This window comes from Aspergillus puulaauensis, chromosome 2 (assembly GCF_016861865.1).
Source record: "Aspergillus puulaauensis MK2 DNA, chromosome 2, nearly complete sequence".
NCBI lineage: Eukaryota > Fungi > Ascomycota > Eurotiomycetes > Eurotiales > Aspergillaceae > Aspergillus > Aspergillus puulaauensis.
In genome coordinates this window covers 3,388,662-3,415,564 of record NC_054858.1, presented here as the reverse complement: position 1 = coordinate 3,415,564, position 26,903 = coordinate 3,388,662, and the positions used below count along the sequence as shown (strand labels likewise).

Below are 26,903 nucleotides of genomic sequence, written 5' to 3'. Positions count from 1 at the left end.
TTTTAAGTCTACTTAATAATGTGTCACGAACTTAGGGCTATTCCAATTACCCTTATCACGCACCTGCCTCTACGGAATCCTGGAAAATACGTACATTTGTCAGGCTGGCCCTCAAGAATATTTTTCTTTTTGGATCATCCCAGAGTTCTCAGAGTAATGCAGATCAAGAGCAATGTTTAGGGGTGTGAGATAGTGCTTCATCTGTATGTAGGACATCCAACTCTAATCCAGCTCATGCCAAGGGTCCCGCGCCTCGTGCCAAGGTAAAGGCCACCAGTACCGGGTATCATAAAGACTAAAGTAATACACAAAGTCGAGAAATAACTTTGCAAAGTCGCAAGGGGTGGTGTGTTTGGGAGGTTTTGTATATAGCCGGGTCCTGCCCAGGTAAGAGGTATTGCACCGAAAAACCATACAAAACAAGAACCAAAGATCAAATAATCCTATCCACCTTGTCAATCTCGCTATCTGAGGGTGCCCATGGCCCTGTTTCTGACAGCGAAACCTCGCTCGGTTCTTCTCAGTCATCAACATGTCAGATGCAAAACCCTTGTTCTAAGCACACTTGGCATAAAGGCCACTTACTGCTAGTATTGGTAGCATCGTATCTCCACGAATCCTTCTTGGGCCGATGACTAGTAGTATTTGTGTTACACTGTTGATACACGTCTTGGAACATTAGTGGCCGAGGAGGCAGTAAGGAGGAAAGACCAGGTCGTCAGTCTGCAACCGAACTCACCATGCAAATTGTGTTTCTCGCTCTCACTTTCTCTTTCTTTTTCGCTTTGCCTAGGATCTCTCGGGCACTCCCACTGCGCAGCGCCCGTTTTCGTCTCGACAAAGTATGCACGCTGGTGATATTTGTCCCACTCCTGGATCCAGCCCTCGGGGAGCGGCGGCGGGGTGCTCTGAGGGGCAGGATGGGCTGATGGCATGGTCAAGGTGTTTAGGAGACTGATTGAATAGGAGTAGGCGAGAAACGCAATATTTAGGATCCAGTAAGTAATAGTATTTATATATCGGCAGCCCTGGAGGTCTGTCCAGTCTAAGCCGGGGCAGCAGGGCACCTGCTCTTCTAGCCGTAATATACTGCTGAACACTGCCAGGACTTTGTGCAGGGGTCTCCTTCCCCAGTCGAGGTCAGGCAAGCTGTTGCGGCGGAAGGTGGCCGTGGCCCTTTTGAATAGTTCATAATGGCCTGCCGGTCAGACCCATCTTGCTGCATCCTTGCGGCCGCCCGTATTTGCCAGTATATCCGGATACTGCTCTGTATTGGGCTGGCTACTTGGCTGTTGCATTTCTATTTCAAGGTTCCAGAGCCTTGTACTATATATATAGACTTTCTAGAGCCTCAATCACGCCATCGCATGCTGGTTAAGCCTGGTTTTGCAAAAATGACTAGGTTTTTATATAGGTGATCCGACCACTATATATTTTCCCGGAGTGTGTTGCAGCAGCCCTTGTGTTTAGTATCGTGGCTATGCCATACAAATTTTGTAGAAGCACATGGAATAATATCACCCTATAACCATGCTAATATGCATTCTATTGCTTTTATGTCCATTCATGTTCAACCCACGTGATCGCGTATACAGATGAGCCACTGAGTGAGCGCATTGCCATTTTGTCATTTTGACGAGCGGATGATTGTCGGAATGTGGGGAAGAAGGCGAATTTTCGAGGGACGAGCCAGTTGGGCTGACGAGTTTTGTTCCCCAGAATGGCCGAACCAGCTGGAGCCTGGAGACCCTCGTGACTCGTTGCCTTCTCGCCTGACCCTCCCAGATGATTTGACGATTTTATGAATGATGATTTTCGTCTTCTCCAACTCTTTAATCTCACCCCGGTTTTCGGCCGCGATCGCCAAGTTTCAGCCCTCGCTCCCTCTGCTGACTGCGACGATCCCCCGACATTAAATATCGACTACGTCGCCGCTTTTCTTGCCGAATGGATACCCAGCCCTTGCTGTCCAACTTGTTATGTCGCCTGTCACCGATCCACTGATACCCTCAACGTGGCATGGCAAGAGCAAACACCCCGCCAACCATGCCTCACGAGACTCCGCCCGGAATGGCTACCGTCCGCGCCTGAACTTGGATACCGTGCCGTCGCTGGCCTCGGTCGTGCGAGGTTCGCTCTCGTGGGCTGGCAGCGTATGGAAGTCCGACGATGTTATATCGAGCAAGCACGGATTCGAGGAGGAACCGCGCTCCGAGACGGATGAGCGCAAGCAAGTCTTGTACCTGCGGTTGCGTAATGTGAGCCGCCCTTGTTGTCTGCCGGGGAGTTACATTGCTTGCTGATTTGATTGTCTTTATTTTAGGCTGTTTCCGCCGAGGAATGGAAAGAATGCGCCCGCGAACTGGATGAACTCGAAAATAACAATGCGTGGAAGGAGACGTTTGAGTGCGACGAGTATGACCCGGTTCTTGTTCGAGAGCGCCTCGAACAGCTGGAAGTCGCTCGCCAAAGCTGCGATGTTAGCCGCATGCTGCACCTGATTCGCACCTCGCTAAGTCGTGATCTGGGGGGCATGAGCAATGTCTCCCTTTACAAGCACACCCATTTTGGCACCAAGAACCTGATCGACCATTATATAACGTCGGCCGTTGAGACGATATCGTCTCTGGTGGAAGTGTCCGGCGGCAACCGGTGCGATGCGGCGGAGACGAGGTATATCCTTGACCAGCTCTTAGCTGCGCGACAGGCCTTTGGCCGGAGTGCGCTTCTCTTCTCGGGTGGGGCTACCTTTGGAATGAATCATATCGGTGTCTTGAAATCGCTTTGGATGTCCAATCTTCTTCCGCGCATTATCTCGGGCGCCTCTGCCGGCAGTATCGTCTGCGCAGTATTCTGCACTCGCACCGAGGATGAACTCCCTGCTCTGCTGGCCTCTTTCCCTTACGGTGATTTCTCTGTGTTTGACGAGGAAGATAGCGAGGAAAATATCTTCCACAAGACCGCACGATTTCTCAAACACGGAGCATTTTTAGATATCAACCACCTGGCTAATTCCATGAGAAACTGGCTTGGAGACCTTACCTTTCAAGAGGCATATAACCGAACACGCAGGATTCTCAACATATGTGTTTCCAGCGTTGGGGTGTACGAACTCCCGAAGCTTTTGAACTATATCACGGCCCCCAACGTCTTGATTTGGTCTGCTGTGTAAGTTACTTGCATATTCTTCGTTGAGGGGATGTTGTACTAACGGCGATAACTAGTGCCGTATCATGTTCGGTCCCAGTAGTCTTTTCTCCGTCTACGCTCATGGCTAAGGATCCAATGACGGGCAAGCCTGTCCCATGGGATGACCTCCACAAACAGTATATAGACGGGTCTGTGGACGGTGACTTGCCCATGAACCGCTTGTCAGAAATGTTCAACGTCAACCATTTCATCGTTTCCCAGGTAAACCCACATATTGTGCCGTTCCTCCCAAAGGATGATGAGCCGAAGAGTGTGGCTGTACCAACGTCAAAGGCCACTCGACTCTTCCATACCGTTTCGCATCTTGCAAAGGACGAGATTATGCATCGAATGGCAGTATTGACGGAACTTGGCGTTTTTCCGAATTCATTTACCAAGACCATCTCAATCATGAACCAGAAGTACTCTGGAGACATCAACATCTATCCAGAGATTCTTTACGCGCACTTTCCTCGGATACTGAAAAACCCGACCACCGACTTTATGCTCAAAGCATGTCTTTGCGGGGAGCGAGCGACATGGCCGAAGCTTGCACGGATCCGCAATCACTGCGCTATCGAGCTAGCCCTGGACTCTGCCATCCAGAAAATGCGCGCACGAGTAGCTTTAGCTCACAGCCAGGCAAACCTGACGGTGAACGCACTTTACCGTTCAACCGACGGTAGTGCAGACCGTGGACGTAGGAGAAGGGGATCCTACAATCACGAGATCGAGAAGAGGAAGCGCGTTGCAAGCCGATTGAGGCGACCTGGTGTAGCGAGAGTCGGAAGATCGTTATCTCACAGCTTCGAATCAAGCCAGTCGAAAGCCGATCTAGAAATGATGGATTGGGCCTGGATGCACGACTCTGGGGTCGGACCTAGGAGTTTGGAGCTTGTCTCTAGCAGCGAACGCGGGACGGACGCGGGGCCGTCTTTCGGTTTTTCTGTGCCTGAGCATAATTATTTCTCGCCGGACCCCGAATGTAGTATCGAGTGTTCGAAACTCTCCTCATCCACATCGTCGTCGACACCTTCGTTACCGCCACTGGCATCATCTTCTGAAGACCCCGCCAAAAATTCTGGTTCTTACAAGCTCCGCCCTGGCTCGCTTTCTCCAACTTCCAGGCGCTATACGTTACCGACACGGTCAATGTCTCCGCCTCGGTTGGCTCCCAGAATGACACCTGCTACACCGAAATGTTGATCTTCTGCGGTGCTTATCAAGTTGCGACACGCAGTGTATGATGCTTCGCTGCTGCATGATCAGCGCTTCATCGGAACACCGAACATTATATGCACAAGGCCATGACTGGCGCTTACACAACTTCTGAGATGATACAGGGTGCATTTTACGTGATTCACGAAAGGTTTCTTCTATATTTGATATCCTTGCGCGAGGCAACTGGCGTCTGGACATTTTGTATTTGTTTTGGGTTGCATCTGCACATAGGATTTTTCTTTTTTGCACACTTCTCCTTGGGGGATTTGCATGGTGGCGTTATTGGATACACTCAGGACGGAATACGCTGGCTCAAGCGCGGACTGGGATGCTTGTCGCATAGACTACTATTACTACGTATTAGACAAATGGCTAGAGTGATTCGCCTGTTCTGCGAGACGCTGTCACAAACAAAAGAAGATAAATTAGGACTAATTATAGCGAGAGGCAGGTGATAATGTACGCTCATCACACTGACTAGCATGCATGAAGGCAAGTTGGAGTTAGGGCAGTTCTAAAATTGTCAACAATTAACCTGCATTAACCCGTGCTAATTAGCCCACACACCACCACCTTAACGGACCTAATATAGATCGATTCAGCTATTAATGGAAAAAGAACAGGATCAACAAGCACTAGACAGCTCCTAAACGGGGCTAATGCAGCTCCCCGCTCGCTCACTGCGTTCAGACTTGCCTGGGCGGCTATTCCGCGCTCTGCTACGGAACAGCAGCGAGGATCAGCACGGTTTGGAGAGGGCCTTTTGATTAATTCTACCAGGGGTTTCATGCACCCTTGTAACTTGCTACGCATCACGGAGGAATTCAGCAGCCGTCAAAATTAGAAACATGGCTGCCGCGACAAGCTATATCAGCCCGCCCCCCACCCGGTTTGTGGTGGGCGATCAAACAGCCTTGGCTTGTGGCACTTCTCTGGGCATTAGGGCTCGATACTATACAAGCACCGTTACTCCGTCCATATCTAATAATGTCTTTCCCCCGATTCCGCATCCAAAACACCTCCAAACCATCACGTCTCGAGGACGACATCGTCCCCCTCACAGAATCCAAATCAACACCCGTCTCTCGCACCAACTCCTTCGCCATGAAGACCCTCAACCCGCGCAGACTCTCCATCCGCCTCAAGAACCGCCCGAGCAAATCACCCGCTCCCTCGCCCTCTCACTCTCCAGCACCCTACGAAGCAAACTATAACCACAGCTCTCCCGTATACCGACCACATACCGATCCCTTGCCATCACCCAACCCGGCTGCTGTTTCTATACCAGCTTCAACGGGAGGAGGGAGCCGCACAGGCGCAGAATTCATATACAAACCCATCCGCCGAACAGACTACGTCCCCGAGACAGCCACATCACAAAACCAAAGCCAAAATCAGAGACCTCGCCCGCAATACCAATACAACTACATCTCACCAAAGACGGGGAATAGAAGCCCGCATCTAGCAGCAGGGACCTGGGGTCACGCAGGTCTCCCCGTTGGACCAGCACCACAGTCGCGATCGCAATCGCGGGCTCAAGCTCAGCTCGAAGATCGGCGAGACCTAGATTTATATAACGACTTGGACATTGCTGTTCCGAGAGGACGGACAGAATACAATTATACAGAAAAGTCGATGTATACTGCGGCAGAGAAGAAGCGCCGGGCGGCACGGCGGTTAACGACCGTGATGGTTCCTGACGCGGAGGATATTTATGGATGAGTTACGACTTTATTTTATATTAAAAACTATTTCTGCGATATTACCCTGTTATTAGCGGGCAGATATTTGATTATTTAATACTACTACGATTTCCAGTTTTGACTCTGGTTCCTCATACTCTGTAGTTGTAGTTGTAGGTAGTGACGTCAATCTGACGCGGTCAACTTGGCTCTCCAATTCCAAGAAGCAGAACCACATCCAGATCCAGATCAACGACTGAGAGGCTGCGATTTCCCTGACAGATGCTCCAGGGGAGCGGACCGATTGGATGGTCCAGGCTCTTGTCTGGAATATGACGACAAGTGGTCTGGCCTGGTTATTCCGGCAGGTATATAAGCTTCAACCTCCGACGTCGCATGTCGCATGTCGCCATTGCAAGCAATTGTTCAAGCTGAAGACTCGGTCATCATGATAGAAGACGTAGTTCAGCTTAAATGCGGTGTTAAGGTAGGCCATATACTTTATTTAACTTGGTTCGTCGCCGTCTAACTGGTTTCCACGATAGCACGATCCATGGGGGAAGAAAGGGAAGGAGTCGCTCGCTGGACAGCTTTGGAATCGCACAACTGGTTCCACGGGCTTGGATGATAGCGAGCATTATTCTGAGGTGGGTGGGGCTTCAAAGGGGGTTGAGAGTATGGTTTACTGACGGACTGGGCTAGATGTGGATGGGCACATATCCCACAGTGCCGTCGCGAGTTCTCTGCACCGGGGAGACACTGGATCATTATCTGAAACGAAAGCCCGAGCTGGTTGGACAGTCAGTCAAGGCGCGGTTTGGGAGTGGCCTTCCCTTCCTGCCGAAGGTGAGCAAGAAAGATACGCCGGTATAATGACCGCGATGCTAACAAGAACAGATCCTCTCGTTCGACAAAGCCCTCCCACTCCAAGTGCACCCAGACAAGCGTCTCGCCGAGCGACTCAACCTCACAGACCCCGAGCACTTTGGCGATCCAAACCACAAGCCCGAGATCGCGGTCGCGCTATCCAAGTTCGAGCTTTTCGCCGGCTTCAAGCCACTAAAGGACATCAAGGAACTAATGACAACCAAACCGCTGGATCAGTTCGTCCCACCCCACGCGACCTTCGACGACGAACTCCTCCGCCAAATCTGCCAGAAAATACTGCAACTGCCGCCGCAGACTGTCTCTGAGACGGTCACGCAGCTGCTTGCACTGCCCGCGTCCGAATTCAAAGGGAGCCAACACTACGTCCCGGGCCTACTCGATCGGCTGAGCAAGCAATACCCCGAGTCAGACCCCGGTGCACTCGTGGCAGTGCTGCTGATGAACTACATGGTCCTAGAGCCCGGCGAGGCAGTCTGCGTACCCGCCGACAGCATCCACGCGTACCTGAATGGCGACATCCTCGAGTGCATGGCGCGGTCGGACAACGTCCTGGCGACAGGATTCTGCCCACAGGCTGACAGGAACAACGTCGAACAATTCGCGCGGGCGCTCTCGTTCAAACCGCACAGCCCCGAGCAGGCTCAGTTGGGACATGAAAAGTCCGACAGGGGCGAGTCGGGACGGACGATCGTGTACGCGCCGCCGTTCTCGGAGTTTAATGTGCTGGCGACAGTGCTCGGGCCTGGCGAGAGCGAAAAGCACAAGGCGATTGGAGGGCCGAGTATAGTTGTTGTGACCAAGGGCAGTGGTGAGTTGGTTGTAACGGGGGAGAAGAAGGTGGATCTCCACGAGGGCGCAGTGTTTTTTGTGGGCGAGGGGGTGAGTCTTGAGTTTCTCACGCAGACGGGGATGCAGTTGTTTCGACCGTATGCCGAGTAGAATACAGAGTTAGTTGGTTGCTATACTACACTGTTTACGGAGTACTGGAGAGCTCGTAAAGTGTGGCACCAACGGCGCCAACACAAAGACAGTTAATTAGTCTACTATTTTAATAATTAGTCTAATAATTAGTCTACTATTTTAAGGGCCTGCTCGCTCGATCCTTCACAAATCCAGGCGCTTGCGCTCTGACTCGCGTGCCTCTCCAACTTGCACTGCCAGCCAATTGTTCCCATCGTCAAGCCCAAAAAAAGCAACCTCCCTGCATCTTGACGCTCCAAATGCCGCTATTTTTGGCAGAAATAGGCCATTTTGCGTCGTTTCAGATTTTAAACTCAATCTGCCGGGGATTAAAATAACTCTAGTCGACTGTTTGATAGGCGTTCTCGCTGTTAGCCTCAGTTCTCAAACAATGGCAGCTCGCTTGACTTCTTCATAAGCCGGGGGCCCTGCATCCCTCTGGCCACTGCTTGAAGATTGCTGCAGTCAGCTTCAGTCAGCTTCAGGCACGGTTCAGAGCTTAGCCAGCTGTCTGGTTGTCCTTGACTGGCTCATCCTTGCCCCTCCTTTACTCTATGGTGGTCTCTCCAACATGTTCCTCTCCCCTCGCGCCGACTCGCGCTCGCTCTCATCAGACGAAGACCCCGGCCCCAGCGACAAAACAACCCGGATAATCATCGGTGTCGTGGTCGGTGGTGTTGCCGCTATTGCCAGTGCGTTCATCAATACATAAGAGATAAATAATCCGGGGCAGACATGCTAACATGCCCTGTCTACCAGTCACCGCAGGAATCATCTTCTTCCTCATCAAAAAGCGTAAATGGGACCGCATCAAGCAATGCGAAGAGCGTCTAATCGACTACCAGCTCACACCAGGCACCGGCACGGGCTATTCATCCAAGCTGAACTCCCGCTCCGTCACCCCAGAGGATTACCAGGTCTATTACCCGATGACCTCGCCGCCGCCGCCTACATCTACCACGGCGGCAACAGCTCCAGCAGCGTACCCACATTACCCACAGGCACCGACACAAGCACAGACAGGAGGACAACAAGACAGACCCGCCCTTGGACATCGGACAAGAGGGATGTCTGCACCGGCCTCAACAACCTTATCGACATTGACTACAGGGCAGCCCCAGCCCCAGGCGCAAACCCGGGCCCAGCATCTTACCCCCGAATCTCCACCCCCGGCATATCAAACCCTGCACGCGCGCTACGATCCCTCGCGCTACTCGCAAATCAGTGCGCGGTTCTCGTCCGCGTTTGACGGGCCACGGTCTAGCTCGAGTACTGTTGGGAATCCGAATCGGAACACTCGAGGTTATACGGTCTCTGGTATGCTGCCGACCACGCCTGAGTCTTCGTCGTGGTTTCAGCAGCAGCAGCAGCAGTCGTATCAATATCAGCCTGGACCTGCTGTGTCTGGGTCTGGGTCTGGGCCTGCATCAACCTGGACATCGTCTTCGGGGGCAGTGACGACAACGGCGTCGTCTAGTTCAAATAGCGCTTCAAGGGAATCAACGTCTGAGGAGCGAGGACCTCGCCGTCCGCGACCGGTCCTGTCTCGTTTGATAACGAATCTGTGATGGACACAGAATACAGAAGGCCGTTTGGGAAGGCTGTCCAAAAGACGAGACGTTGTTTTTATTCGAGTTCTTTTGTTAGCGCTTTGGAGTTTGGAGCATGGGAATGCAGACCGGTTGGTCAGGATTTGGCGTTATGGGGTTTAAATATATCCTATGATTTCGGCACGGATGTTATGGTCCTGTTGATTTAAGATGCCGTTATGGCTCTTTCAGTCATGGTATGAAGTTAGGGATAATGATAATGAATTACACTCTATCCACGAATAGCGAACGAGCGGTAGTAGCCGATCTAGACAATTCATAATGCATTCTGCTCAAATAAGGTAGACAATAGGATTGCTACTCGGATTTCCACAACCGGCCACCCGACTGCAGCATGCCCTGTATAAAGATAAAACAGCACTAGCTACAATAGAGGTTAACCTAAAGCTCCAGCATCTCGGCCGGGTGACCATAATTAGCCTCGCTTGAAATACCCAAGGAGAGACTGAAAACGGCCTATCCAGACTGTTGGGTCTGGTAAACCATGGAACAGACGTCAACGCTCTATCAGAGCTCGTGTGAACCATGCGTCATAGACTGACTCCGCCACGTTGGCCGTGCTAGTTGTACCATGGTAGATGCTTATTAGATATAGATGTCATGGGTTCGCCGTCCCTGACAAATATATGATACCAGTTATCAGGGAAAGAATGTGTAGTTAACTATACGTACACCAAGTAGTCGCTGCGTAGTCTGCCACGGCGAGACACCGAAGCGGTATCAACCCAACCACGTTGGTAGATATCAACAGCTTCGTATGAACATCTAGAAAAGAATGTCCCTAATCGATGAGGGCAACAACCTCAACTCGCAAATCCCAACCTCAGTCACCTACGTCGTCACCTCCGTCCTCTCCATCGCCCTCTACAATGTCATCGAGCTCACCTTCCTTCTCTTCTTCACCTTCAAGCGCCGCGCGGGCCTCTACTTCTGGAGCTTCCTCTTCTCCTCCTGGGGCATCGCCGTCTACGCCGTCGGCCTCATCCTGAAAGACTTCCACATCGCAGACAACATCCCCGCCTTCTACGCAACCCTGATCGTCTTCGGCTGGTGCGCCATGGTCACCGGGCAGTCGCTGGTTCTGTACTCGCGCCTGCACCTCATCGTGCGCCGGCGTATAATCCTTCGCTCCGTCCTAGCCATGATCATCGTCAATGCAATCGTCCTGCACATCCCCACCATCGTGCTCTGCTACGGCGCAAACTCGGCGGATTTCCAGCGCTTCATTTTCCCGTACGCCGTCCTCGAGCGCATCCAGGTGGCGCTCTTCTTCGTCCAGGAATCTATCATCTCAACCCTCTACCTCTACTACATGTCCAAGCTCTTCTACATGGGGGGGACGCTAAGCGAGGCGCACGGGCAGGCTGGGCGCCGGCTCATGCTGCATCTGATATACATGAACCTGGGTGTCTTGGGGCTGGATGTGTGTATTCTGGTCCTGGAATTCACGGGTCGGTATGCGTCGCAGACGGCGGCGAAGGGGCTGATCTATAGTGTGAAGCTGAAGCTGGAGTTTAATATTCTGAATCGGCTGGTGGATGTTGCGAGGCGGGCGAGTGACTCGTCGGGTCCGGAATATGGGGATGGGCCAGGCCAGCATCAGCATGAGGCGCATGGCGGGGTGAGTCTTTGTGGGCTTTGGAAGTGTTCTTGTCCGTGGGATGTGTTTGCGAGTAGGGTGAAGAAGGCGATTGGGGAGAGGGGGCATGCCAGTGGGTAATAGTTGGTATATTATAGATGCAGACATTGAATCAGACATTGGGTTCAGTCTGGGTGGATGAGACTGATTATGGCTCGATGCCACGGAAGGTGCCCTTTAGGGAGCGGACTGTTTCAGCTGTACGTATCCTGGTTATGAGTGAGTTCCCTGCAGATTTACTGTACGGATTTACTGTTTGGGATCGGACTCCGGCCTTGATCGTTTCAGCCTCGACTGTTTCAGCTGGATGATGCTACAATTATATCCATTCAGCCTAATGTATTCGAAGCCTGGATGCAAATAGACGACCAACAGCTTTCGGACAGATGGAAGCAGCCACCTATAAAGAGAGACTGGGTATGATACTGTATACAACAAATACCATTATCAATGGCTCCTATTCGCAAACTCATCCTCGCTCTGGCTCTGGACTTCCTCCAAGTCCAAGCCCAATGCCCTTCCCTCCCCTCTTCCCCGTCTCTACAACCCATCTCAACCCTCCCCGACCCATTCTCCTGGTATCCTGCCCAAGAAGGCCGCATCTCCAGTACAGACGACTGGGCCTGCCGGCGCGCACACATCACCACACTCCTGCAACAGCTCGAGCTCGGCGAGAAACCACCCACCCCGTCGTCAATCACTGCAACTCCATCCAGCACCACCCTCTCAATCACAGCATCCTCGTCCGGAAAGAGCATCTCCTTCGACGTCGACATATCGTACCCGACATCAGGAACCGGTACCGGCAACGGATCATACCCAGCCATAATCGCCTACGGCGGCCTTAGTCTCCCTCTCCCCGAAGGCATCGCAACAATCACCTTCCCCAACGACCTAATCGCCGAACAAACCGACACCTCAAGTCGTGGAAAAGGCCTATTCTACGACCTCTATGGGGCAGACCATTCGGCATCTGCCATGACCGCCTGGGCCTGGGGTGTATCCGTCCTTATTGACGCTTTGGAGCAGTCTGGCTCTAACTCTACTAACATCGACACCACCAGACTAGCAGTCACGGGCTGTTCACGCAACGGCAAAGGCGCGCTAGTCGCAGGTGCATTCGACGACCGGATCGCCCTGACGATTCCCCAGGAATCAGGCACGGGCGGGTCAGGATGTTGGCGGCTGGCGGACGCCGAAGATGCAGAGTCCGGGGCTGGGTCTGTGCAGACAGCAAGCCAGATCGTTACGGAGAATGTATGGTTCTCGACCTCGTTCGAGGTGTATGTTGACGATGTGGATTCCCTGCCGTTTGACCACCATATGCTGGCTGGATTGATTGCCCCGCGGGCACTGCTCTCGCTTGATAATGTGGGTTATGAGTGGTTGGGGCCTTGGTCGTCGCTGGGGTGTATGCAGGCTGCGAGGGGGGTTTGGGAGGCGCTGGGCGTGCAGGATCGGATGGGGTATTCGTTGGCGAGTGACCATGGCCATTGCCAGTTTCCGGAGGAGCAGAGTGGTGATTTGGATGTGTTTCTTCGCAGGTTTTTGCTAGGTGAGGAGGGGGTTGATACGGATGTTGAGAAGGATTATCCCAACTTGGGGTTTGACCGTGATGCCTGGATCGATTGGGACGTGCCAGTTTTGTAGGTCACCAGCGTATGATAGGTATTAGAGCTGCCCGTCAGGAAGAAGAGCATCCTTATCAGTCCTGTCCATGTTATTTGCGATAGACTGATATGTCGGCCCTACTCTAATTCCCCGCAGAAACCACCATCATCATCACCATCATTATCTTCAGCATAGATATTAACCATGAGTTGATTGCAGTAAATATAATAAACATACCAACTAAGTTTCGTACTACCAAGGCAGTGGTAGCCCTCAAATGACCAACCTCCTCCTTCGGCGCCTGATACATCACACTCTTATTACTCCCCTACCTCGACCCAGGTACATCATTCATCGGATTAAACAGCGCAAAGTTACACAACTTCAGATGAGCCTGCGCAGTCTCCGCCGGCATGATCGGGAAGTCCTCAATGCGCGGGCTTTGCGTGAGCCCTTCGCGCCAGTTGAAGCCGACGCGGAAGCGCCATTTCTCCAATTCGATGAGATGAGATGGCCGGTGATGGTGACGCTGAAGGAGGTGCCCTCGGGCTGCACGACCTGGTAGAGCTTTAGGGTTGTTCGAGGAGGGATCTTTTGTCCTAGAAGAAGACGGATGATGCGCTTGACTTCCATAGCGCAGAGGTCAACGATGAGCATGAAGTCCAGGGGAAGCAGTGTAGTTGGAGTCGGGGTCGTTGTTCGTAGGGTTCCGCGTATGCATGGAGACTTAAGAATCAGCCATCCAAATATAATCAGAAATATGCAAGACATGTACTTAAGTATGCCGGGTTTGAGTCTCATTGCCATCAACTCCATAATCCCAAGGATCAAGCACAACATTGCTATCATCGATGACAATAAATTTCAGGTTTATAAAGGCCATGGTCTGCGGGCCGAGTCAGGACCGAGTTGCCTGCATCGCGGGGCTGAGGTCGCCTGTAGATATACCAACCAGATGCACGAGGATCTCCAGTTATATGCATCTTTGTACATATATTGAAGTCATAAAGTCCACTTCGGCCACTGGTACCGATGAAGGAAGGGCCGAGCCATTGTAGTGGCTATGGAGTGGCCCTGAACCAAAGCCCTAACTCCAACCAGCACCGACCTGGCTCTCTCCCCGGCAGCCAGGACTCGGCTTTTTTGTAAAGTTCCAGATGGTAACTTGAATCGTGCGCTTTCACAGCACCACCTGGTACGTACTGTACGCCCTTATTTGCAACACTGGACTCGGTCTTACTGACCGTTCCTGCCTAGGCCATGATGGCCATTGGAGGTGTCATAGGACCGGGTTACTTCATGGGCATGGGGACGAGTATCTCAATCGCTGGGCCAGCGGGACCTTTAGGGGCGCCTTCCAGATCTTCGTCTTCGCCGTGCTGCAATATAGCGGGACGGAAATGACAGGCCTGACGGCAGGCGAGGTGATCATGTCTTGGGACGTCCATTTGCTTCTGTCACATCCGCGTCCGAAACGCAATGCAGCTGCAGAATGTGTTGGAGTCACTGCTCCCCCTCAAAGCTGCATTCTGGCCGTGGGGTGCATATGTCGGGCTGGGGTCTCGTGTTTTTCATCTTCTTCCTGGGCTGGACCGCAATTGCGCCGTGGAATATAGAAGAGTTCTCCATGAACTATATCATCGTACTTATCTTCGTGCTGTTGTTTACAGCATGGAAGGTGTGGCATCGGACTTTATAGGTGACTCGAGTGAATAGTTGATAGGAAGTTCTGCAAGCAAGACTTTCTTAACTGGTGGATGTTGACAAACAAACGGGCTGTGCATAAATGGGTAGTATGCACACAGTATGCACACAGTATGCACACAGTTTGTACATAGTTTGTGCATAGCCAGTGTTAAGTTTCAACCAACACAACACAACACTAACGACAGATGAGCGGCTCCAACCGACAAAGGACTTGCCGCGTCTTGCTAGTTTTGGCAAGACCTTCAGAGTTCGGCTATTAACTTCTTGACAACGGATCATTAAAGGCCCAACAAGTGTGACTGACGATCATCCGGTGCTTGTTCTTCCGGCTGCACCAGCGAGCCAGTCGGAGTCGCTGCGCGCTGTTGGTTCCGCCCGTTCTAACACCGCTGGATCTGGACTCTTTTCACTGGCAGATCATCCTGGTCGCGACCGTCTCGTCCTCTCGTCTCTCCATTCGGGCCCCTGTTAGGTCTTGAAGCAAGCTAGATTGTCTCTCCATTCAGACACCGGCATCGTCCCCTCCATGTCATCCTTCCTTCCTCCCTCGTCATCACGGCGGCCTCATGGCCTCATCGCCAGGTTGCATTGCAGGGAATGTCTTTGATCACACTGGGTGACTGCGGCGGCGTCTCCCCTCCAACCCCTGGCCAGCATGCGAGCAAGCGCCGTGCCAAGATGACCGTCAGTCTGCCTGCAGCAGCGCCTCCATCATGATGGACATCTTCTCCAGCAAGATGACTGCGCCGCACCTCTTGAACCCCTCTTTTGCTGTGTGCCTTGAGCGCCAAACCAGCCCAGGCGCAGAATCCCGTCTTCTACCCCGAATAATGTCTCATTATTCTCTCCGGTGTTGCAGACCTCTCCTTCTCAATCCGGCATGAGAGTCAATCTTACCGCTCCTTGGGGCGCCTGCATCCCGCCGCGATGCCCAAGGTCAGCGTGCTCTCCCCCCGGGTGATCCTCCAGTGGCGCTGTTGGCCCCTCCAATTCCAAATCATCCTTGTCGGGCGACGAGAGTCAAGGAGGGTGGTGAACCAAACTGTCGGGCCCGGTACGCGTCTCCCCCGTCCCGCCGTCGACTCTTCGTCCCTAGAATGTCCGGTTGTCTCTGCCCATTCGAGCTGTCATCGCGGAGATCTCGATGTGCAACTGCCAGTCGTCCCATCGACGTGGGTTCTTTCAGTTGTTTCTGCGGTTATCTCTGGACTATGCTTCAATAGAAGCGCATCGTCCCATGCAGAGGGTTGGCTTTGCGGCACCTTTCGACACTACCTGCCTCTGCGCTTCCAACTCCGTTTTTTGGCCCTCTACATCCCCGCAGAGGCTGTCAACAGCCTGGGATACAATTGTACACAACTTGCGTGGGTGAAGGTGCATGTGGCCCTACTCATCCCTGTTCTTACATGGCATGCCTCCCGGCCCTTTTTGGCCTACATAGACCCTTCATCTCCAGGTGTTCTTGTGTGCTCCCATGTTGACCAAGTCCTCCCTCATTTCAGGCTTCCGCCATATGAAAAATCCGTTGAAAATCATGACAGCCATCATTGAGAAAATTCGGAGGAAGCGCAGAGTCTCGTCGGAACTCGACTCGCGATGGGGCGATGTGGCTATTTCCTCCCCCAACGAAGGCTCGTGGAACCAGTATGAAAGAGCCTCTGCAAAGACCACCGCTCCAGTATCCTCACGCTCAACCGATCACGCCCACAGTCAAGAACCGAAGCAAATCTTGAAACCGCCCTCTCAACCACAAGTCTCTATCAGCAGAGGTGGTCTTCCCAGTCGAAAAGATGCCTTCATCGACTCCTCCATAACTGTGCCTACGGGCTACTATGATGCGAAAGTACGACGTCAAGCGAAGGGGAAAACCCGTTCTCCCAAAACACGACACGTTCAGCCCAAGCATATAACTCTGCCAAAGTCCTGGGAGGAAAACCGACATGGTGACAGTTCGGCGGATGAGGCTGAAGACGACATCCCCGCGCTTGGATCTGAAAAGCGAGGAACTGAAGATGCCAATTCTCGTGGTTCGAAATCACCTCCATTATCAGTTACCTCTCGGATGCGCCGCTGCAGCGGCCAAAGTACATCGACCGATGCGATATTCTCCGTGCCAGGGACAGCGAGCTCCCAGCGAACTAGTTTCAGTGTCGACGACCCTCGACTCGCACGACATACACCGCAACACGAGAAGAAGCCTCCCCATGGTACGAAGGCTGGCGACGCGGGGCCGATCCCTGCAGCGCAGGAACTGGTCCCTTCGTACGACGATCTGTATGGATGAATATTGAGATGCAAGCGTTTTGTTTTTTTCTCTTTGTTTGCTTGCTTTCTGAGTTTTGCTGTTCAACACCGCTCGCAGGTGATACGATGATGAACAGAGCCATGACCGAACTGGGCCGTCTTTGTCCTGTTATTATTTGCTTTTACTTTATTTTCCCGATATTGCTTTCCTTGGGCCGCCAGCGAAGATACAACCTGCATAGTGGCGTTTATGGTTTATTAGGTGGCTGTTTGTTTGTGACTCTGTACCTTTGGATATCGTGATACAGCGGCGGCAAGACGGAGCTTGTGCCGGCCAGGTTTTAAGCAAATAATCCCTGCCGTTGAATTTCAAATCTTGCTTCCTATAAACTAGTCCACTCTGGGATAGCCAAAAACCCACTATTCTCGGCCGTTTCCCGTGGGGAGATCTTCTTATCCGTGCTGGCAGCAGACTATGGCAGCGGCACTGGCTGCCCTGGAGTGACAGTTCCGTCCGCCACAAGACCTCGACCACTGTCTTCCAATCGTTCCACTAGCATCGCTGGATATGAAATCCTTAGGTTGGCAATGAGACGGATGCCGAACTCCGGAGTGTCCTCGATCATCACGGACTCCTGCACGAGGGGAATTTGGGCCTCCGCCAATAGCAGCGCGCAGGACCACCTCAGCGCGAAGAGGGGACTCGAGCTGGTCTCCATCTACGAATGATAACGGCCAGTCGTCCTGCACACTCTGTCACATCACAACCCCCGCCAACTCCCAATCGCCCATCACGCCGTCACATTTCGACCCTTGTCGTCGTCGGCTCGCTCCTGGCGATGTCTCGATGATCGGTTGGCTGGGTGGCCTGCCCGGTGAGGGGCCTCGAGCCTGCGCTAGCGTCCACGCAGCGCTTGTTTATCCTCTCCAGCGTTCATCTGTGATCAAACCACGGCCACTGACCGGTCAGGTCTTGGTTGAGCTTGGATTCGATCGCACCACTCGCCCTTTTATCAATTTCATTTGTACCAGGGTATCCCGGGTCCTCGAGTTCGAGTTCGACTTCGAGATGCCTGTCGGGCGCTGACCGTGCGACTCGAATTTCTCCGCACCTTAAGAAATCAGACTCTCGTCTTCCTTATCTTGCTGCTGTTACTCTACGCTACGTTGTGCTTTTTTTTTTTTTTTTTTTTCCCGCTCTTCGCTCGCTTTTCTTCTCTCTAGAGAGGACGAGGCTTCGACTTCGATGATAGAGAACCAGCCATCGCTTGCCAAGCGGCGTATAGTCATTTCTCTGCGACCCTGAATCTCGCTGTCCTTTGGCGGCGTCAAGATGGTTTCGTCGGGGTTTCGTCTCAGATCTGCCTCAAGATGGGCGGCCCTCCTCCTTCTCGCCCAGCTTTCTTCAGGATTGCGAACAACACCAGGTTCACCATGTGAGAGCAGTTGCAGCCCAACCAATGATACACTGCCGTCGGAGATCGTCTGTCTGGATAGCGAATATTCCACCACTGCGAAAGGGAGGAAGTTTAAGGACTGCGTCGGGTGTCAACTGGAAAGTACTTTCTTCGACGACGTCTCGAAACAATCGGATGTCGAATGGGGTCTCTGTACGTTCTGCCTTTGGATCAGATCGGAACCGTTGTCGAACTAACAGGCGGCATTTAGACAATCTTCGATACGCCTTCTCGTCGTGCGTTTATGGCATCCCGGAACAAGTTGCCAACATCTCGAATCCTTGCCCAGTCGCATGCGATCAAGTAGAAGGCCCAGCCACATATGACCTGGAAAACCCCACTGGTGAAAACCTGGAGTCCTGGTGCAATACTGCCACATTTGCCGACAACGAGATCACCAGCTGTGAGGCGTGCTATAACCTGACGTCGGATTCAGCCAGCCAGATGTACCTGGCAAACTGTAAGACCCCCCTCACCATCTCCATTCCCAACCTACTTACTCACAAAAACCCAGTCCTCGAATCCATTCGCTATAACTGCCACTTCCAAACCCCCACCGAAGTAGAATTCCCCATCACCCCGGATAGAATCTTCGTCGAGACATTGCTCCCCTCCTCCACCGCCGACCTAATCTCCTCCGGCATGTCAAAGGAGCATCTCGCCATAGTAATCGCCATGCCAATCCTCGGCTTCGTCATTTTCCTCTGCCTCCTCGCCCTCGGATGCTTCTTCTTCATCCGCTCCCGCCGCAAGAAGGCCCGCCGCCTCCGCCAGCCAAATCACCTCCACGCGCGCTGGAATGACACAGGAATCAGCACCCCGCAATGGGCCACCGAATACCCCGCGCAGGCGCAGGGTGTGTATGGGCCCGCGGTATACTCTCCACAACCCCAATACGGCCCCGGGTACGGGTTCGACTTTGTCGACAATGATGGGCGCAGTCACAACGTGGGGTACTCTAAGGTTGTAGAGCCGGTAATTGCCTCGCCGTCGACGGTGTATTCGCCTGAGGAAAAGACGCCGCAGACGCATCAAACATATTTCCCACCGCCGCCGTCGATGTCGAATAATGGGAAGATGAAGCAGCCGGATTATTAATTAAGCAATCAATCAATCAATCACGGCTCCTCTGCTCAATCCTCCATTGAGATGTGATCTCCCCCATACTCTTCCCTGTCTTAGTCATGTTCGAACATGAAATCCTCTTGTTCACTGTCTCTTAGCGCCTCGACTTGTCTGTTCTTTGCGTATGCGGCGCTGCTGTTGCGTTTCTTGATGCTGGTGCTGATGCGTCGCCATCATATACCCGTGTCTGTGTTTGTGTCCCAGTCACACTGGCGTATAACCATCTCATGCCATGTTGTTGAACCGGTTGTTGAATAGATACCCCTCGAAGACTAATTCGTTAATGCACAATATCTCTTTCAAGTTGTTCATGCCGTATGCTGCTAAGAGAGTAAGCAAATGCTCACATACAATAAAAAAGGGAGAACAAAGAAGAGAGGGTAAACATCTCCGTATGGGCTGACTCTTTATATACCCACCCGCCCAACGGCTACGCGCCCACCCCGTTTCAGCCTACTGCATACCAAGCCAGTAGAGGATATTAATAGTATACCAAGACCGTCAGGAGAGCAGAACCAAGAAATATACGATCTAAATTTATCGCAGTGCGGGCGGAAGTGTCCACTGGTAAAGCTCAGTTCAGCTGTCACTTATGATGGGCGGTGGTAGTAGTAGTACAGACGCTCATCCCATGTTTACTGGTGCGTGCGGAGTCGATCCAGATCTCGGTGGTGCGACTGCGGGTGCAGGCTTAAGCTCCCGCAGCTGTTTTCACCTCTTCCTCTCCGACTCGCCGTTTCGCAACGCAACACACTCACGCCCACGCCATATCAACCATTAACCGACCAAGGGAGTCAGAACGCGAAACCCCAAATATAGGAGAACCCGGAAAAGAAGGAAGGAAAGGATTAAAAATGACAACCCCATCCCCCGACCAAATAAAAACCCTCGAACAATCCCGCCAACGCCTCGTCCAACTCACCCACTCGCTGGGCTCCCTAATCACAAGTCTAAACCAGTCCGACCCATTACCATCATGGTGCGTCCTCTCTTACGAAGCCCAGTTCAGACCCTCTCCACATTTTCTCTCTTTCTCTCTCTCTCTTCCGTTCCGCCCCGGCTATAAACCAACCAGCCAACCAGCCAACCAAGCTAACAACATCACGATAATTGCTAATGACGTGAAACAGGCCCTCCCTCCAATCCCAAGCAAGCATCATCTCCTCAAACCTCCAATCCCTATCCACGCAACTCTCCGAGAACCACGACCTGCTGCGAAGTATATCCGCGTACCCATCGCCCGACTTCCCAACCCGCACGCAAGGGAATATCCTCGAGCAGCTGCTGCGCACGAAGCTTGATCCCAGGGTTGAGGATTGGGTTGCGCGCGGTCGGAAGGCGGATATTGTTTCGCCGCCCTTCACTCCTGGGACTACTGGGGTGGGTATGGTTGATGACGGGAATGGGAACGGGGGTGGACTGAGCGAGGGAGATTTGGCGGCGTTATGGGAGTGGGCGCCCGTTGAGGCGAACTCGGAGGCGAGGAAGAGGAATTGGGGAGGGAATTTTACATTGGAAGAGAGGGAGCGCGGGGTGCAGGATGTTGCGGCAGAGTTGGGGTTGCGGAGGGTTTTGGAGGATGATGAGGAGAGTGAGGAAGAGGACGAGGAGGATGAGATGGATCTTGGTGGGTTTGGGAAGTCGGAGGATGCTGGGGGTGACAATGCGGTTGGTGTGGCTGGGGACCAGGCGCCTGCTTCGCCGTTGGTACCGATGGATGAGATTCTACGGTATATGACTACGGGTGTACTGCCAGCACTGCGGTGATGAGAGACGGAAATCAGACGGAAATAAACGGAAAGCTCAGGATAAGCGTGTTTATCCTAACAATTCATTCTTCACGCTCGTCTGGTTGAATTAAACGGATATATATTAAACGTGAAACTGAGAAGACAAAAAAGCCCAGACCGCATCTAACCGCGTCGGCGAGTGGTGGGTGTCTTGTTGGACGGCTTCGGGGATGGAGAGGCTGCTGTTCTTCTGGTCGCTGGAGCGGCCTCGGGCTTGCGCTGAGCTTTCTTTGGTTTCGGTTGTGCTGTCTGTTGCTTCTTGGACTGCGCGGGGCTGTTCCAGTAGTACAGCATCTGCGCGGCGAGAATGAGGTTCAGGGAGAAACCGGCAAGGAATCCGTACAGAATGAGCTTGTCGTCAACTTCCTGGAGGGTGGTGAAAATACGCGACAGAGAGCCGGCAAGGTAGTTGAAGACCTAGTATCAATTAGCGCACGTTTTCTATGTGTAGTTGGAATCCATAGTCATACCGCGAAAGCACTGAGCTGTCCGGTACCTCCTTCCTGCCAGATGGTCAATATCTGGGGCACCTTGCTGGCGACACCCAGAGCTCCGGCGCCAGCCTGGAGATACGCCATGGAACCGGCGTCAACGATAGAAGTGTCACCCAATAAAGCGTAGATACTTGCAGCCACGACCGCAATGAACGCAGCGGCCGCCGCGGAACGGCCAGCATATGTCAGGACCAACACTCCCACGATCACATCTTGAGCCGCAATGAAGGCAGATTCACCGTAGGTGCTGAACGGGAACTCGTTTCGCACTCCGTAGGAAAGGGTGATGAGCAAGCTGGCGGTCTCGAGGGCGTAGGACACAAAGGACACGCCGGAGGAGGATCCGGATCGGATCAGCTTCAGAATCTGGGGAACCTTGACGATCCCACTGGCGCCGACAATACCAATTCCCAGAGCCTTGGAGATAGCCAACGAGGTGCACTCGGGGTTCTGCGCGAGGTCAAGGTTGACGAGGAGCGTGTTGTGGCAGCTTGGGCCGATCAGGGAAACAATCGTATCGTGGACAGGTTGCGGGACCGCCGAGACGACAGGGCGGAGGTACGGCTGGAGGGGATCGACGAGGGTCTTTTGAATCGCGTCCATGATTGATGGCGACTGACGGGGTCAGAGCTGTAGCGAGGGAAGAGGAGGGAAGAGGAGGGAAGAGGGGCTGCGAGGGTGAAGTCGTACGATGACGATGGAGCGACTCTGAGTGGTTCCTGCCAAAAGTTGTTGCGCTTTTGGTCTCTGCCGCCGCGCCGACCATTTTCTCCCGGCTCCCGGCTTTGGCTTCATGATCGTCAACGGCCCTTGACACTTCATCCTGCTGTCAACCCGCAGGCTGTGTGCCCTTTGCCGTCATGACCCTCCTCCGCTCGTCTCTGCGGAGGCTCGGAACGGTTCGGGATTCGTCTGTCCTATGTTCAAGATGCGTTAATCGCAGTCGCCCACTGCTCCCCGCGGTCAACAAACTCGCTCCGATCTCGCGATTACAATCCAGCATTGCCGGACAATCGCCTTCAGCAGCGGTTAATAAGTCGTACTTTTCATCACATAAGGGCGAGAGTCACTTGACACCACAACCGGGGCTGTTTACCTCACTCTCTCCGAAAAATACACCCAATCAGCTGAACCGCGAAGAATCAATTTCTAGCACACCACCTACGGAGGCTACGCCGGAGCTGCCCCATCGGCGAAGAAAGCGTTTAAAGGAAGCTTCAGCTCAGAACAACGGCGCTGAACCGGTCATTCCGCCAGATGCATCTGCGCAATTGTCGAATTTCTCTTCAACACTCCCCCAGACCTCTCTCCGCCGCAAATTGGCCGCCTTTTTGGCCCTCACCAAACCCCGTCTCTCATTCTTGATTCTGCTATCGACGACTTCCGCTTACGGCATATACCCGATATCGTCCCTGCTTGCTCTCGATCCATCCATTGCACCTCTTCCTACCCTCTCAACCTCCACCCTGACATTTCTCTACTTGACGTCTGGGACGTTCCTGTCCTCCTGCAGCGCAAACACGTTGAACATGGTCTTTGAACCAAAGTACGACGCTCAGATGTCACGAACGCGCAATAGGCCTCTAGTCCGCGGCCTCGTCTCCCGGCGTGCGGCCGTTCTTTTTGCCGTTGCGACAGCCGCTGTAGGATTGGGCTTGCTATACGTGGGAACTAACCCCACAGTAACGGGACTATCTGCAGCAAATATCGCACTCTACGCATTCGTGTACACGCCACTAAAGCGCATACACGTGATTAATACCTGGGTGGGCGCTGTGGTGGGAGGTATCCCCCCGCTGATGGGTTGGGTTGCGGCGGCAGGGCAAGCAGCAACGACAGGGCATGACACATGGCGAGACATGCTCTTTGGCGAAAACAGTCTTGGTGGATGGCTTCTTGCGGGTATTCTGTTCGCCTGGCAATTCCCTCATTTCAACGCGCTGTCCCATACCATTCGTGAGGAATACAAAGGGGCTGGATACAGGATGATGTGCTGGACAAATCCGGCTCGAAACGCCCGTGTTGCCTTGCGGTATTCAGTGCTCATGTTTCCACTTTCCATTGGCCTCTGGTGGATTGGCGTTTTGGGGCATGGTTTCTTAGTTAGCAGCACCGTTGCTAACGGCTGGCTGACGAAAGAGGCATATGGGTTCTGGAAGCACCAAGGCGCCAATGGTACCGCGCGGGGTCTTTTTTGGGCTAGTATCTGGCAGCTGCCAATCCTTCTCGTTGGTGGTCTCGTGACGAAAAAGGGCCTCTGGGACGGTGTTTGGGGGAACCTCTTTGGCCAGCCGATCGAAGACGAAGATGACGATTATGTATACTACGAAGAGGTCTCCTCTGGGAAAGCCATCGACCAGAGCCCCAGCCGGTCGAGCCCCGCTGTCTAGGCCTGGGTTCACGGCATAGTGTGGACCTTACTTCTCTTCTCAGCTTGTATTAAACTGTTTTCGGCAAGGGGTGGCGTTTTGCATGGTGATATATGCATAAGTTTTCTTTCGTTGATTTGACTAGATGTACATATATATGTTGTCTCTAACACCAAATTTATGGCCTTTTTGCAGAGCAGATTAGCATACCTAATTCAGCTCCAGCGTCTAATTTTTACACCCCCTCACCATGCATCCTAATACAACTTTACTTAACTCATATTCTACTAGGTAATTCGGGATTCACGAAACCTCGATGCAGGAGGTATTGAGGGATTCTCTGAGTTGACTTAGCCCTAACCCTGACCGATCGGAGCAAGGCCAATCTCTATGCGCATCCACGACAAATTGCTAGGTGAACAGCATCAACACAGACTCAATTGGTCCTACTATCCGACGGAATATACTATCAATTGACAATGGCCAGGAAGTAAAAGCAAAGAGCGGTGAAATGCTTCATTAAGCTGCGATGGAAGTAATCACTGCCTATTCCAGCGTGTATTGCGAGATTCCTGAGAGCTCAACGAATGGCAGTTAGAGCAAGTCCAACAGCAAACATGCATGCAGCGTTGTTGCCACTCGCAAGGATGATACCAGAGCCAAGGAAAGGCTGTACTCACACGGTTTAATAAAGAGGCAGTGCTGGATCCGGTCTACAACAACCGTTACATATCCGACCGAGAAACCAATTTGAAGTCCTCGCTCAAACCAACACAGCTACTTTATCAATCTAAGTACCAATTGAATCTACCACAATGAAGTTCGCATCTGCCATTGCCTCCATGTTGTTTGATGGAGCTGGAATTACTCCAGTGGTCATGGGCGAGGAGCAACCTGTCTTGACAGAGGTGAGGACATGAAATATGCTTTTAAAACTTTGATACACTTCCCATGCTCATACGTCTCTCAAAACAGATCAGCTTTAGTTTAGATGACGGCGACCTTTTTACAAGAGGCCGGCCAGGCTACAACTCCTTCGATCCGGGCGACCCTGAGTATATATACATATCTATTCATAAATAATATGTTACTATATGATAGTAGGAAGTACTAACAAGAATGCCTGCGCGACTCTAGACCAAAGACCGTCAACGGAATTCAGCTTTCCAAGGTCGACACATCCGGAGAGGATGTCGAGTGCAACTTTTGCACGTAAGTTGTTTTCAGTAGCAAAGGCGAAAACTTCACTAATGGGTCCCTCATTTTCTAGAGAGCCTGACTTTGGAGGTGACGAGATTATCACCGTTCGGACTTCGGACAGGTCTGGCTGGGATGCGCCGACTGGAGATGATGCGGTGCAGGTGGGCAGCTGGGAGTGTCATATTGTCCAAAGTATTTGATCTTTACATATTTTTGGCCAAGGATGCTGGCCTCGTGAGCTGTTGGACTCTTCCTTGATGCTGGGTGTCTGGTTAGGGCCGTATGCCGAGACATACACCAATCGATACATGAAGTATGGCATGTATAGCATTAGTTTTGGCCAGTTACTCCAGTATTCGTTACATTATTTATCATTTATTTCATGGATTTTCTCCCTTACATTGACTCTCTCTTCGTGAACCCACCCAGACTCAGAACTCGGCGCAGGCCGTGATACGCCAAAACACCCTGAAATTGACATTTGCCCTTTTTATATTATTGAATGACGCTTGTTATATTTTCCAGCTGATTTCCAGTTAATAACTTGTAGTTAACTAAGTCGTTAAGGCAATTAGGTAAGCAAGCGATGCTAAACAACGAATTTACTCCGTACTGATCAACAGAAATTCGACGGAATGATCAGCGATGGATCTCTCCTTTATCTCCTTTGGATCGTACTATCGACTGGATTACCCAGAGCTCCGGCTGGTCGGAGGATATGCTCGATCCGGATAGTGTCAATATGCATTTAACAGCCATGTCTCTGTTCTGTTATTGACAACCGCCTATAACGCCCTGCCCGAATAACACGTGCTGTTATAGCCATCCCCCGCCAGCAATCAGGATTCTCGATACAACACAGCGCGGGAAATAGATTGATCTGCCATGAAACCAAGATCTGCACGGTCTCCCTATCATTTTTCTGCATGGAGGGTCTCTGTCCTGTGATTGGGCCGCCCAGAGCATCCCCTGACGCGATTCCTCAGGACTGGGAGCCCTGCGTGCCGATCCGTGCTCTGTGAACCATTCATGGGGGGGAAAGGAGACAATGCGCCAAGACTGTTTTATCTGCTTGCTGCTGCGATGTAACCTCGGGGTGGGCGCATTGTTTTAGTTATCTGCTGCGTTGGTTATCTCAGGGTTAAATAGTTGTCTGTTTCTTCTTACTCTGATACACCCACATCCAGGCCATCCCGTCCAACAGCAAAATGTTCCCAGTCAAGGTACGATCGGAGCCCCTTTCTCTGTTTATTTTCTATATACTAACGGGTAAAAAGACCCTCCTCGCTCTCCTCTTCACCAGCTCGGTGGCCCTCGCCCTCCCCGCTGAGATCGAAGCCCGCCAGTCGTGCGCCTACACCTGCGGCAGCGTCTGCTACTCGTCGTCCGCCGTCTCCGCCGCCGTCGACAAGGGCTCCGAGCTCGAGTCCTCCGGTGACGACGTCAACAACTACCCCCACGTCTACAACAACTACGAGGACTTCGACTTCCCCGTCGACCCTACCTACTATGAGTTCCCGATCTTGAGCTCCGGCAGTGTGTACAATGGCGGTTCGCCTGGCGCGGACCGTGTCGTTTTCAACGAGGATGGAGAGCTTGCTGGCGTTATCACCCACACTGGCGCCAGTGGGAACAACTTTGTTTCTTGCTAGATCCGAATAGGTTTTGACTTGACTAGTCCATGGGTGTTGGAATGGAATAGATGTCGTTGGTGGCC

General features: G+C 52.4%; 14 protein-coding genes across 14 annotated transcripts; 11 read left to right on the top strand and 3 right to left on the bottom strand.

The window, feature by feature from the left end:
• Positions 1 to 433: 433 nt before the first annotated feature.
• Positions 434 to 935, bottom strand: APUU_21403S (WW domain-containing protein; the record flags this gene model as incomplete). The annotated part of the gene is made up of 3 exons (XM_041700150.1): positions 434 to 516; positions 586 to 669; positions 740 to 935. 3 exons carry the CDS (start codon positions 933 to 935, stop codon positions 434 to 436), a joined length of 363 nt encoding a protein of 120 aa, XP_041553165.1.
• Positions 936 to 1,979: 1,044 nt separating this feature from the next.
• APUU_21402A (putative Patatin family phospholipase) lies at positions 1,980 to 4,395 on the top strand (the record flags this gene model as incomplete). The annotated part of the gene is made up of 3 exons (XM_041700149.1): positions 1,980 to 2,258; positions 2,324 to 3,168; positions 3,225 to 4,395. The coding sequence occupies 3 exons, from the start codon at positions 1,980 to 1,982 to the stop codon at positions 4,393 to 4,395; spliced, it is 2,295 nt and encodes a 764-aa protein (XP_041553164.1).
• A 1,002-nt stretch (positions 4,396 to 5,397) lies between these two features.
• Positions 5,398 to 6,132, top strand: APUU_21401A (uncharacterized protein; the record flags this gene model as incomplete). Its single annotated transcript, XM_041700148.1, has 1 exon — positions 5,398 to 6,132. One exon carries the CDS (start codon positions 5,398 to 5,400, stop codon positions 6,130 to 6,132), a length of 735 nt encoding a protein of 244 aa, XP_041553163.1.
• A 2,551-nt stretch (positions 6,133 to 8,683) lies between these two features.
• Positions 8,684 to 9,508, top strand: APUU_21400A (uncharacterized protein; the record flags this gene model as incomplete). The annotated part of the gene is made up of 1 exon (XM_041700147.1): positions 8,684 to 9,508. One exon carries the CDS (start codon positions 8,684 to 8,686, stop codon positions 9,506 to 9,508), a length of 825 nt encoding a protein of 274 aa, XP_041553162.1.
• An 817-nt stretch (positions 9,509 to 10,325) lies between these two features.
• Positions 10,326 to 11,270, top strand: APUU_21399A (uncharacterized protein; the record flags this gene model as incomplete). Its single annotated transcript, XM_041700146.1, has 1 exon — positions 10,326 to 11,270. The coding sequence occupies one exon, from the start codon at positions 10,326 to 10,328 to the stop codon at positions 11,268 to 11,270; it is 945 nt and encodes a 314-aa protein (XP_041553161.1).
• Positions 11,271 to 11,639: 369 nt separating this feature from the next.
• On the top strand, positions 11,640 to 12,839 carry APUU_21398A (putative extracelular cellulose binding protein (Cip2); the record flags this gene model as incomplete). The annotated part of the gene is made up of 1 exon (XM_041700145.1): positions 11,640 to 12,839. The coding sequence occupies one exon, from the start codon at positions 11,640 to 11,642 to the stop codon at positions 12,837 to 12,839; it is 1,200 nt and encodes a 399-aa protein (XP_041553160.1).
• A 345-nt stretch (positions 12,840 to 13,184) lies between these two features.
• On the bottom strand, positions 13,185 to 13,433 carry APUU_21397S (uncharacterized protein; the record flags this gene model as incomplete). Its single annotated transcript, XM_041700144.1, has 1 exon — positions 13,185 to 13,433. One exon carries the CDS (start codon positions 13,431 to 13,433, stop codon positions 13,185 to 13,187), a length of 249 nt encoding a protein of 82 aa, XP_041553159.1.
• Positions 13,434 to 16,020: 2,587 nt separating this feature from the next.
• APUU_21396A (uncharacterized protein) lies at positions 16,021 to 16,791 on the top strand (the record flags this gene model as incomplete). The annotated part of the gene is made up of 1 exon (XM_041700143.1): positions 16,021 to 16,791. One exon carries the CDS (start codon positions 16,021 to 16,023, stop codon positions 16,789 to 16,791), a length of 771 nt encoding a protein of 256 aa, XP_041553158.1.
• Positions 16,792 to 18,084: 1,293 nt separating this feature from the next.
• On the top strand, positions 18,085 to 19,306 carry APUU_21395A (uncharacterized protein; the record flags this gene model as incomplete). The annotated part of the gene is made up of 3 exons (XM_041700142.1): positions 18,085 to 18,361; positions 18,420 to 18,668; positions 18,723 to 19,306. The coding sequence occupies 3 exons, from the start codon at positions 18,085 to 18,087 to the stop codon at positions 19,304 to 19,306; spliced, it is 1,110 nt and encodes a 369-aa protein (XP_041553157.1).
• Positions 19,307 to 20,187: 881 nt separating this feature from the next.
• med8 (RNA polymerase II mediator complex subunit MED8) lies at positions 20,188 to 21,100 on the top strand (the record flags this gene model as incomplete). Its single annotated transcript, XM_041700141.1, has 2 exons — positions 20,188 to 20,312; positions 20,464 to 21,100. 2 exons carry the CDS (start codon positions 20,188 to 20,190, stop codon positions 21,098 to 21,100), a joined length of 762 nt encoding a protein of 253 aa, XP_041553156.1.
• A 146-nt stretch (positions 21,101 to 21,246) lies between these two features.
• Positions 21,247 to 22,220, bottom strand: APUU_21393S (putative monosaccharide-P-dolichol utilization protein; the record flags this gene model as incomplete). Its single annotated transcript, XM_041700139.1, has 2 exons — positions 21,247 to 21,540; positions 21,594 to 22,220. 2 exons carry the CDS (start codon positions 22,218 to 22,220, stop codon positions 21,247 to 21,249), a joined length of 921 nt encoding a protein of 306 aa, XP_041553155.1.
• A 257-nt stretch (positions 22,221 to 22,477) lies between these two features.
• cox10 (protoheme IX farnesyltransferase) lies at positions 22,478 to 24,007 on the top strand (the record flags this gene model as incomplete). The annotated part of the gene is made up of 1 exon (XM_041700138.1): positions 22,478 to 24,007. One exon carries the CDS (start codon positions 22,478 to 22,480, stop codon positions 24,005 to 24,007), a length of 1,530 nt encoding a protein of 509 aa, XP_041553154.1.
• Positions 24,008 to 24,801: 794 nt separating this feature from the next.
• Positions 24,802 to 25,386, top strand: APUU_21391A (uncharacterized protein; the record flags this gene model as incomplete). Its single annotated transcript, XM_041700137.1, has 4 exons — positions 24,802 to 24,894; positions 24,962 to 25,041; positions 25,124 to 25,198; positions 25,257 to 25,386. The coding sequence occupies 4 exons, from the start codon at positions 24,802 to 24,804 to the stop codon at positions 25,384 to 25,386; spliced, it is 378 nt and encodes a 125-aa protein (XP_041553153.1).
• Positions 25,387 to 26,394: 1,008 nt separating this feature from the next.
• APUU_21390A (uncharacterized protein) lies at positions 26,395 to 26,838 on the top strand (the record flags this gene model as incomplete). The annotated part of the gene is made up of 2 exons (XM_041700136.1): positions 26,395 to 26,409; positions 26,464 to 26,838. 2 exons carry the CDS (start codon positions 26,395 to 26,397, stop codon positions 26,836 to 26,838), a joined length of 390 nt encoding a protein of 129 aa, XP_041553152.1.
• Positions 26,839 to 26,903: the final 65 nt, after the last annotated feature.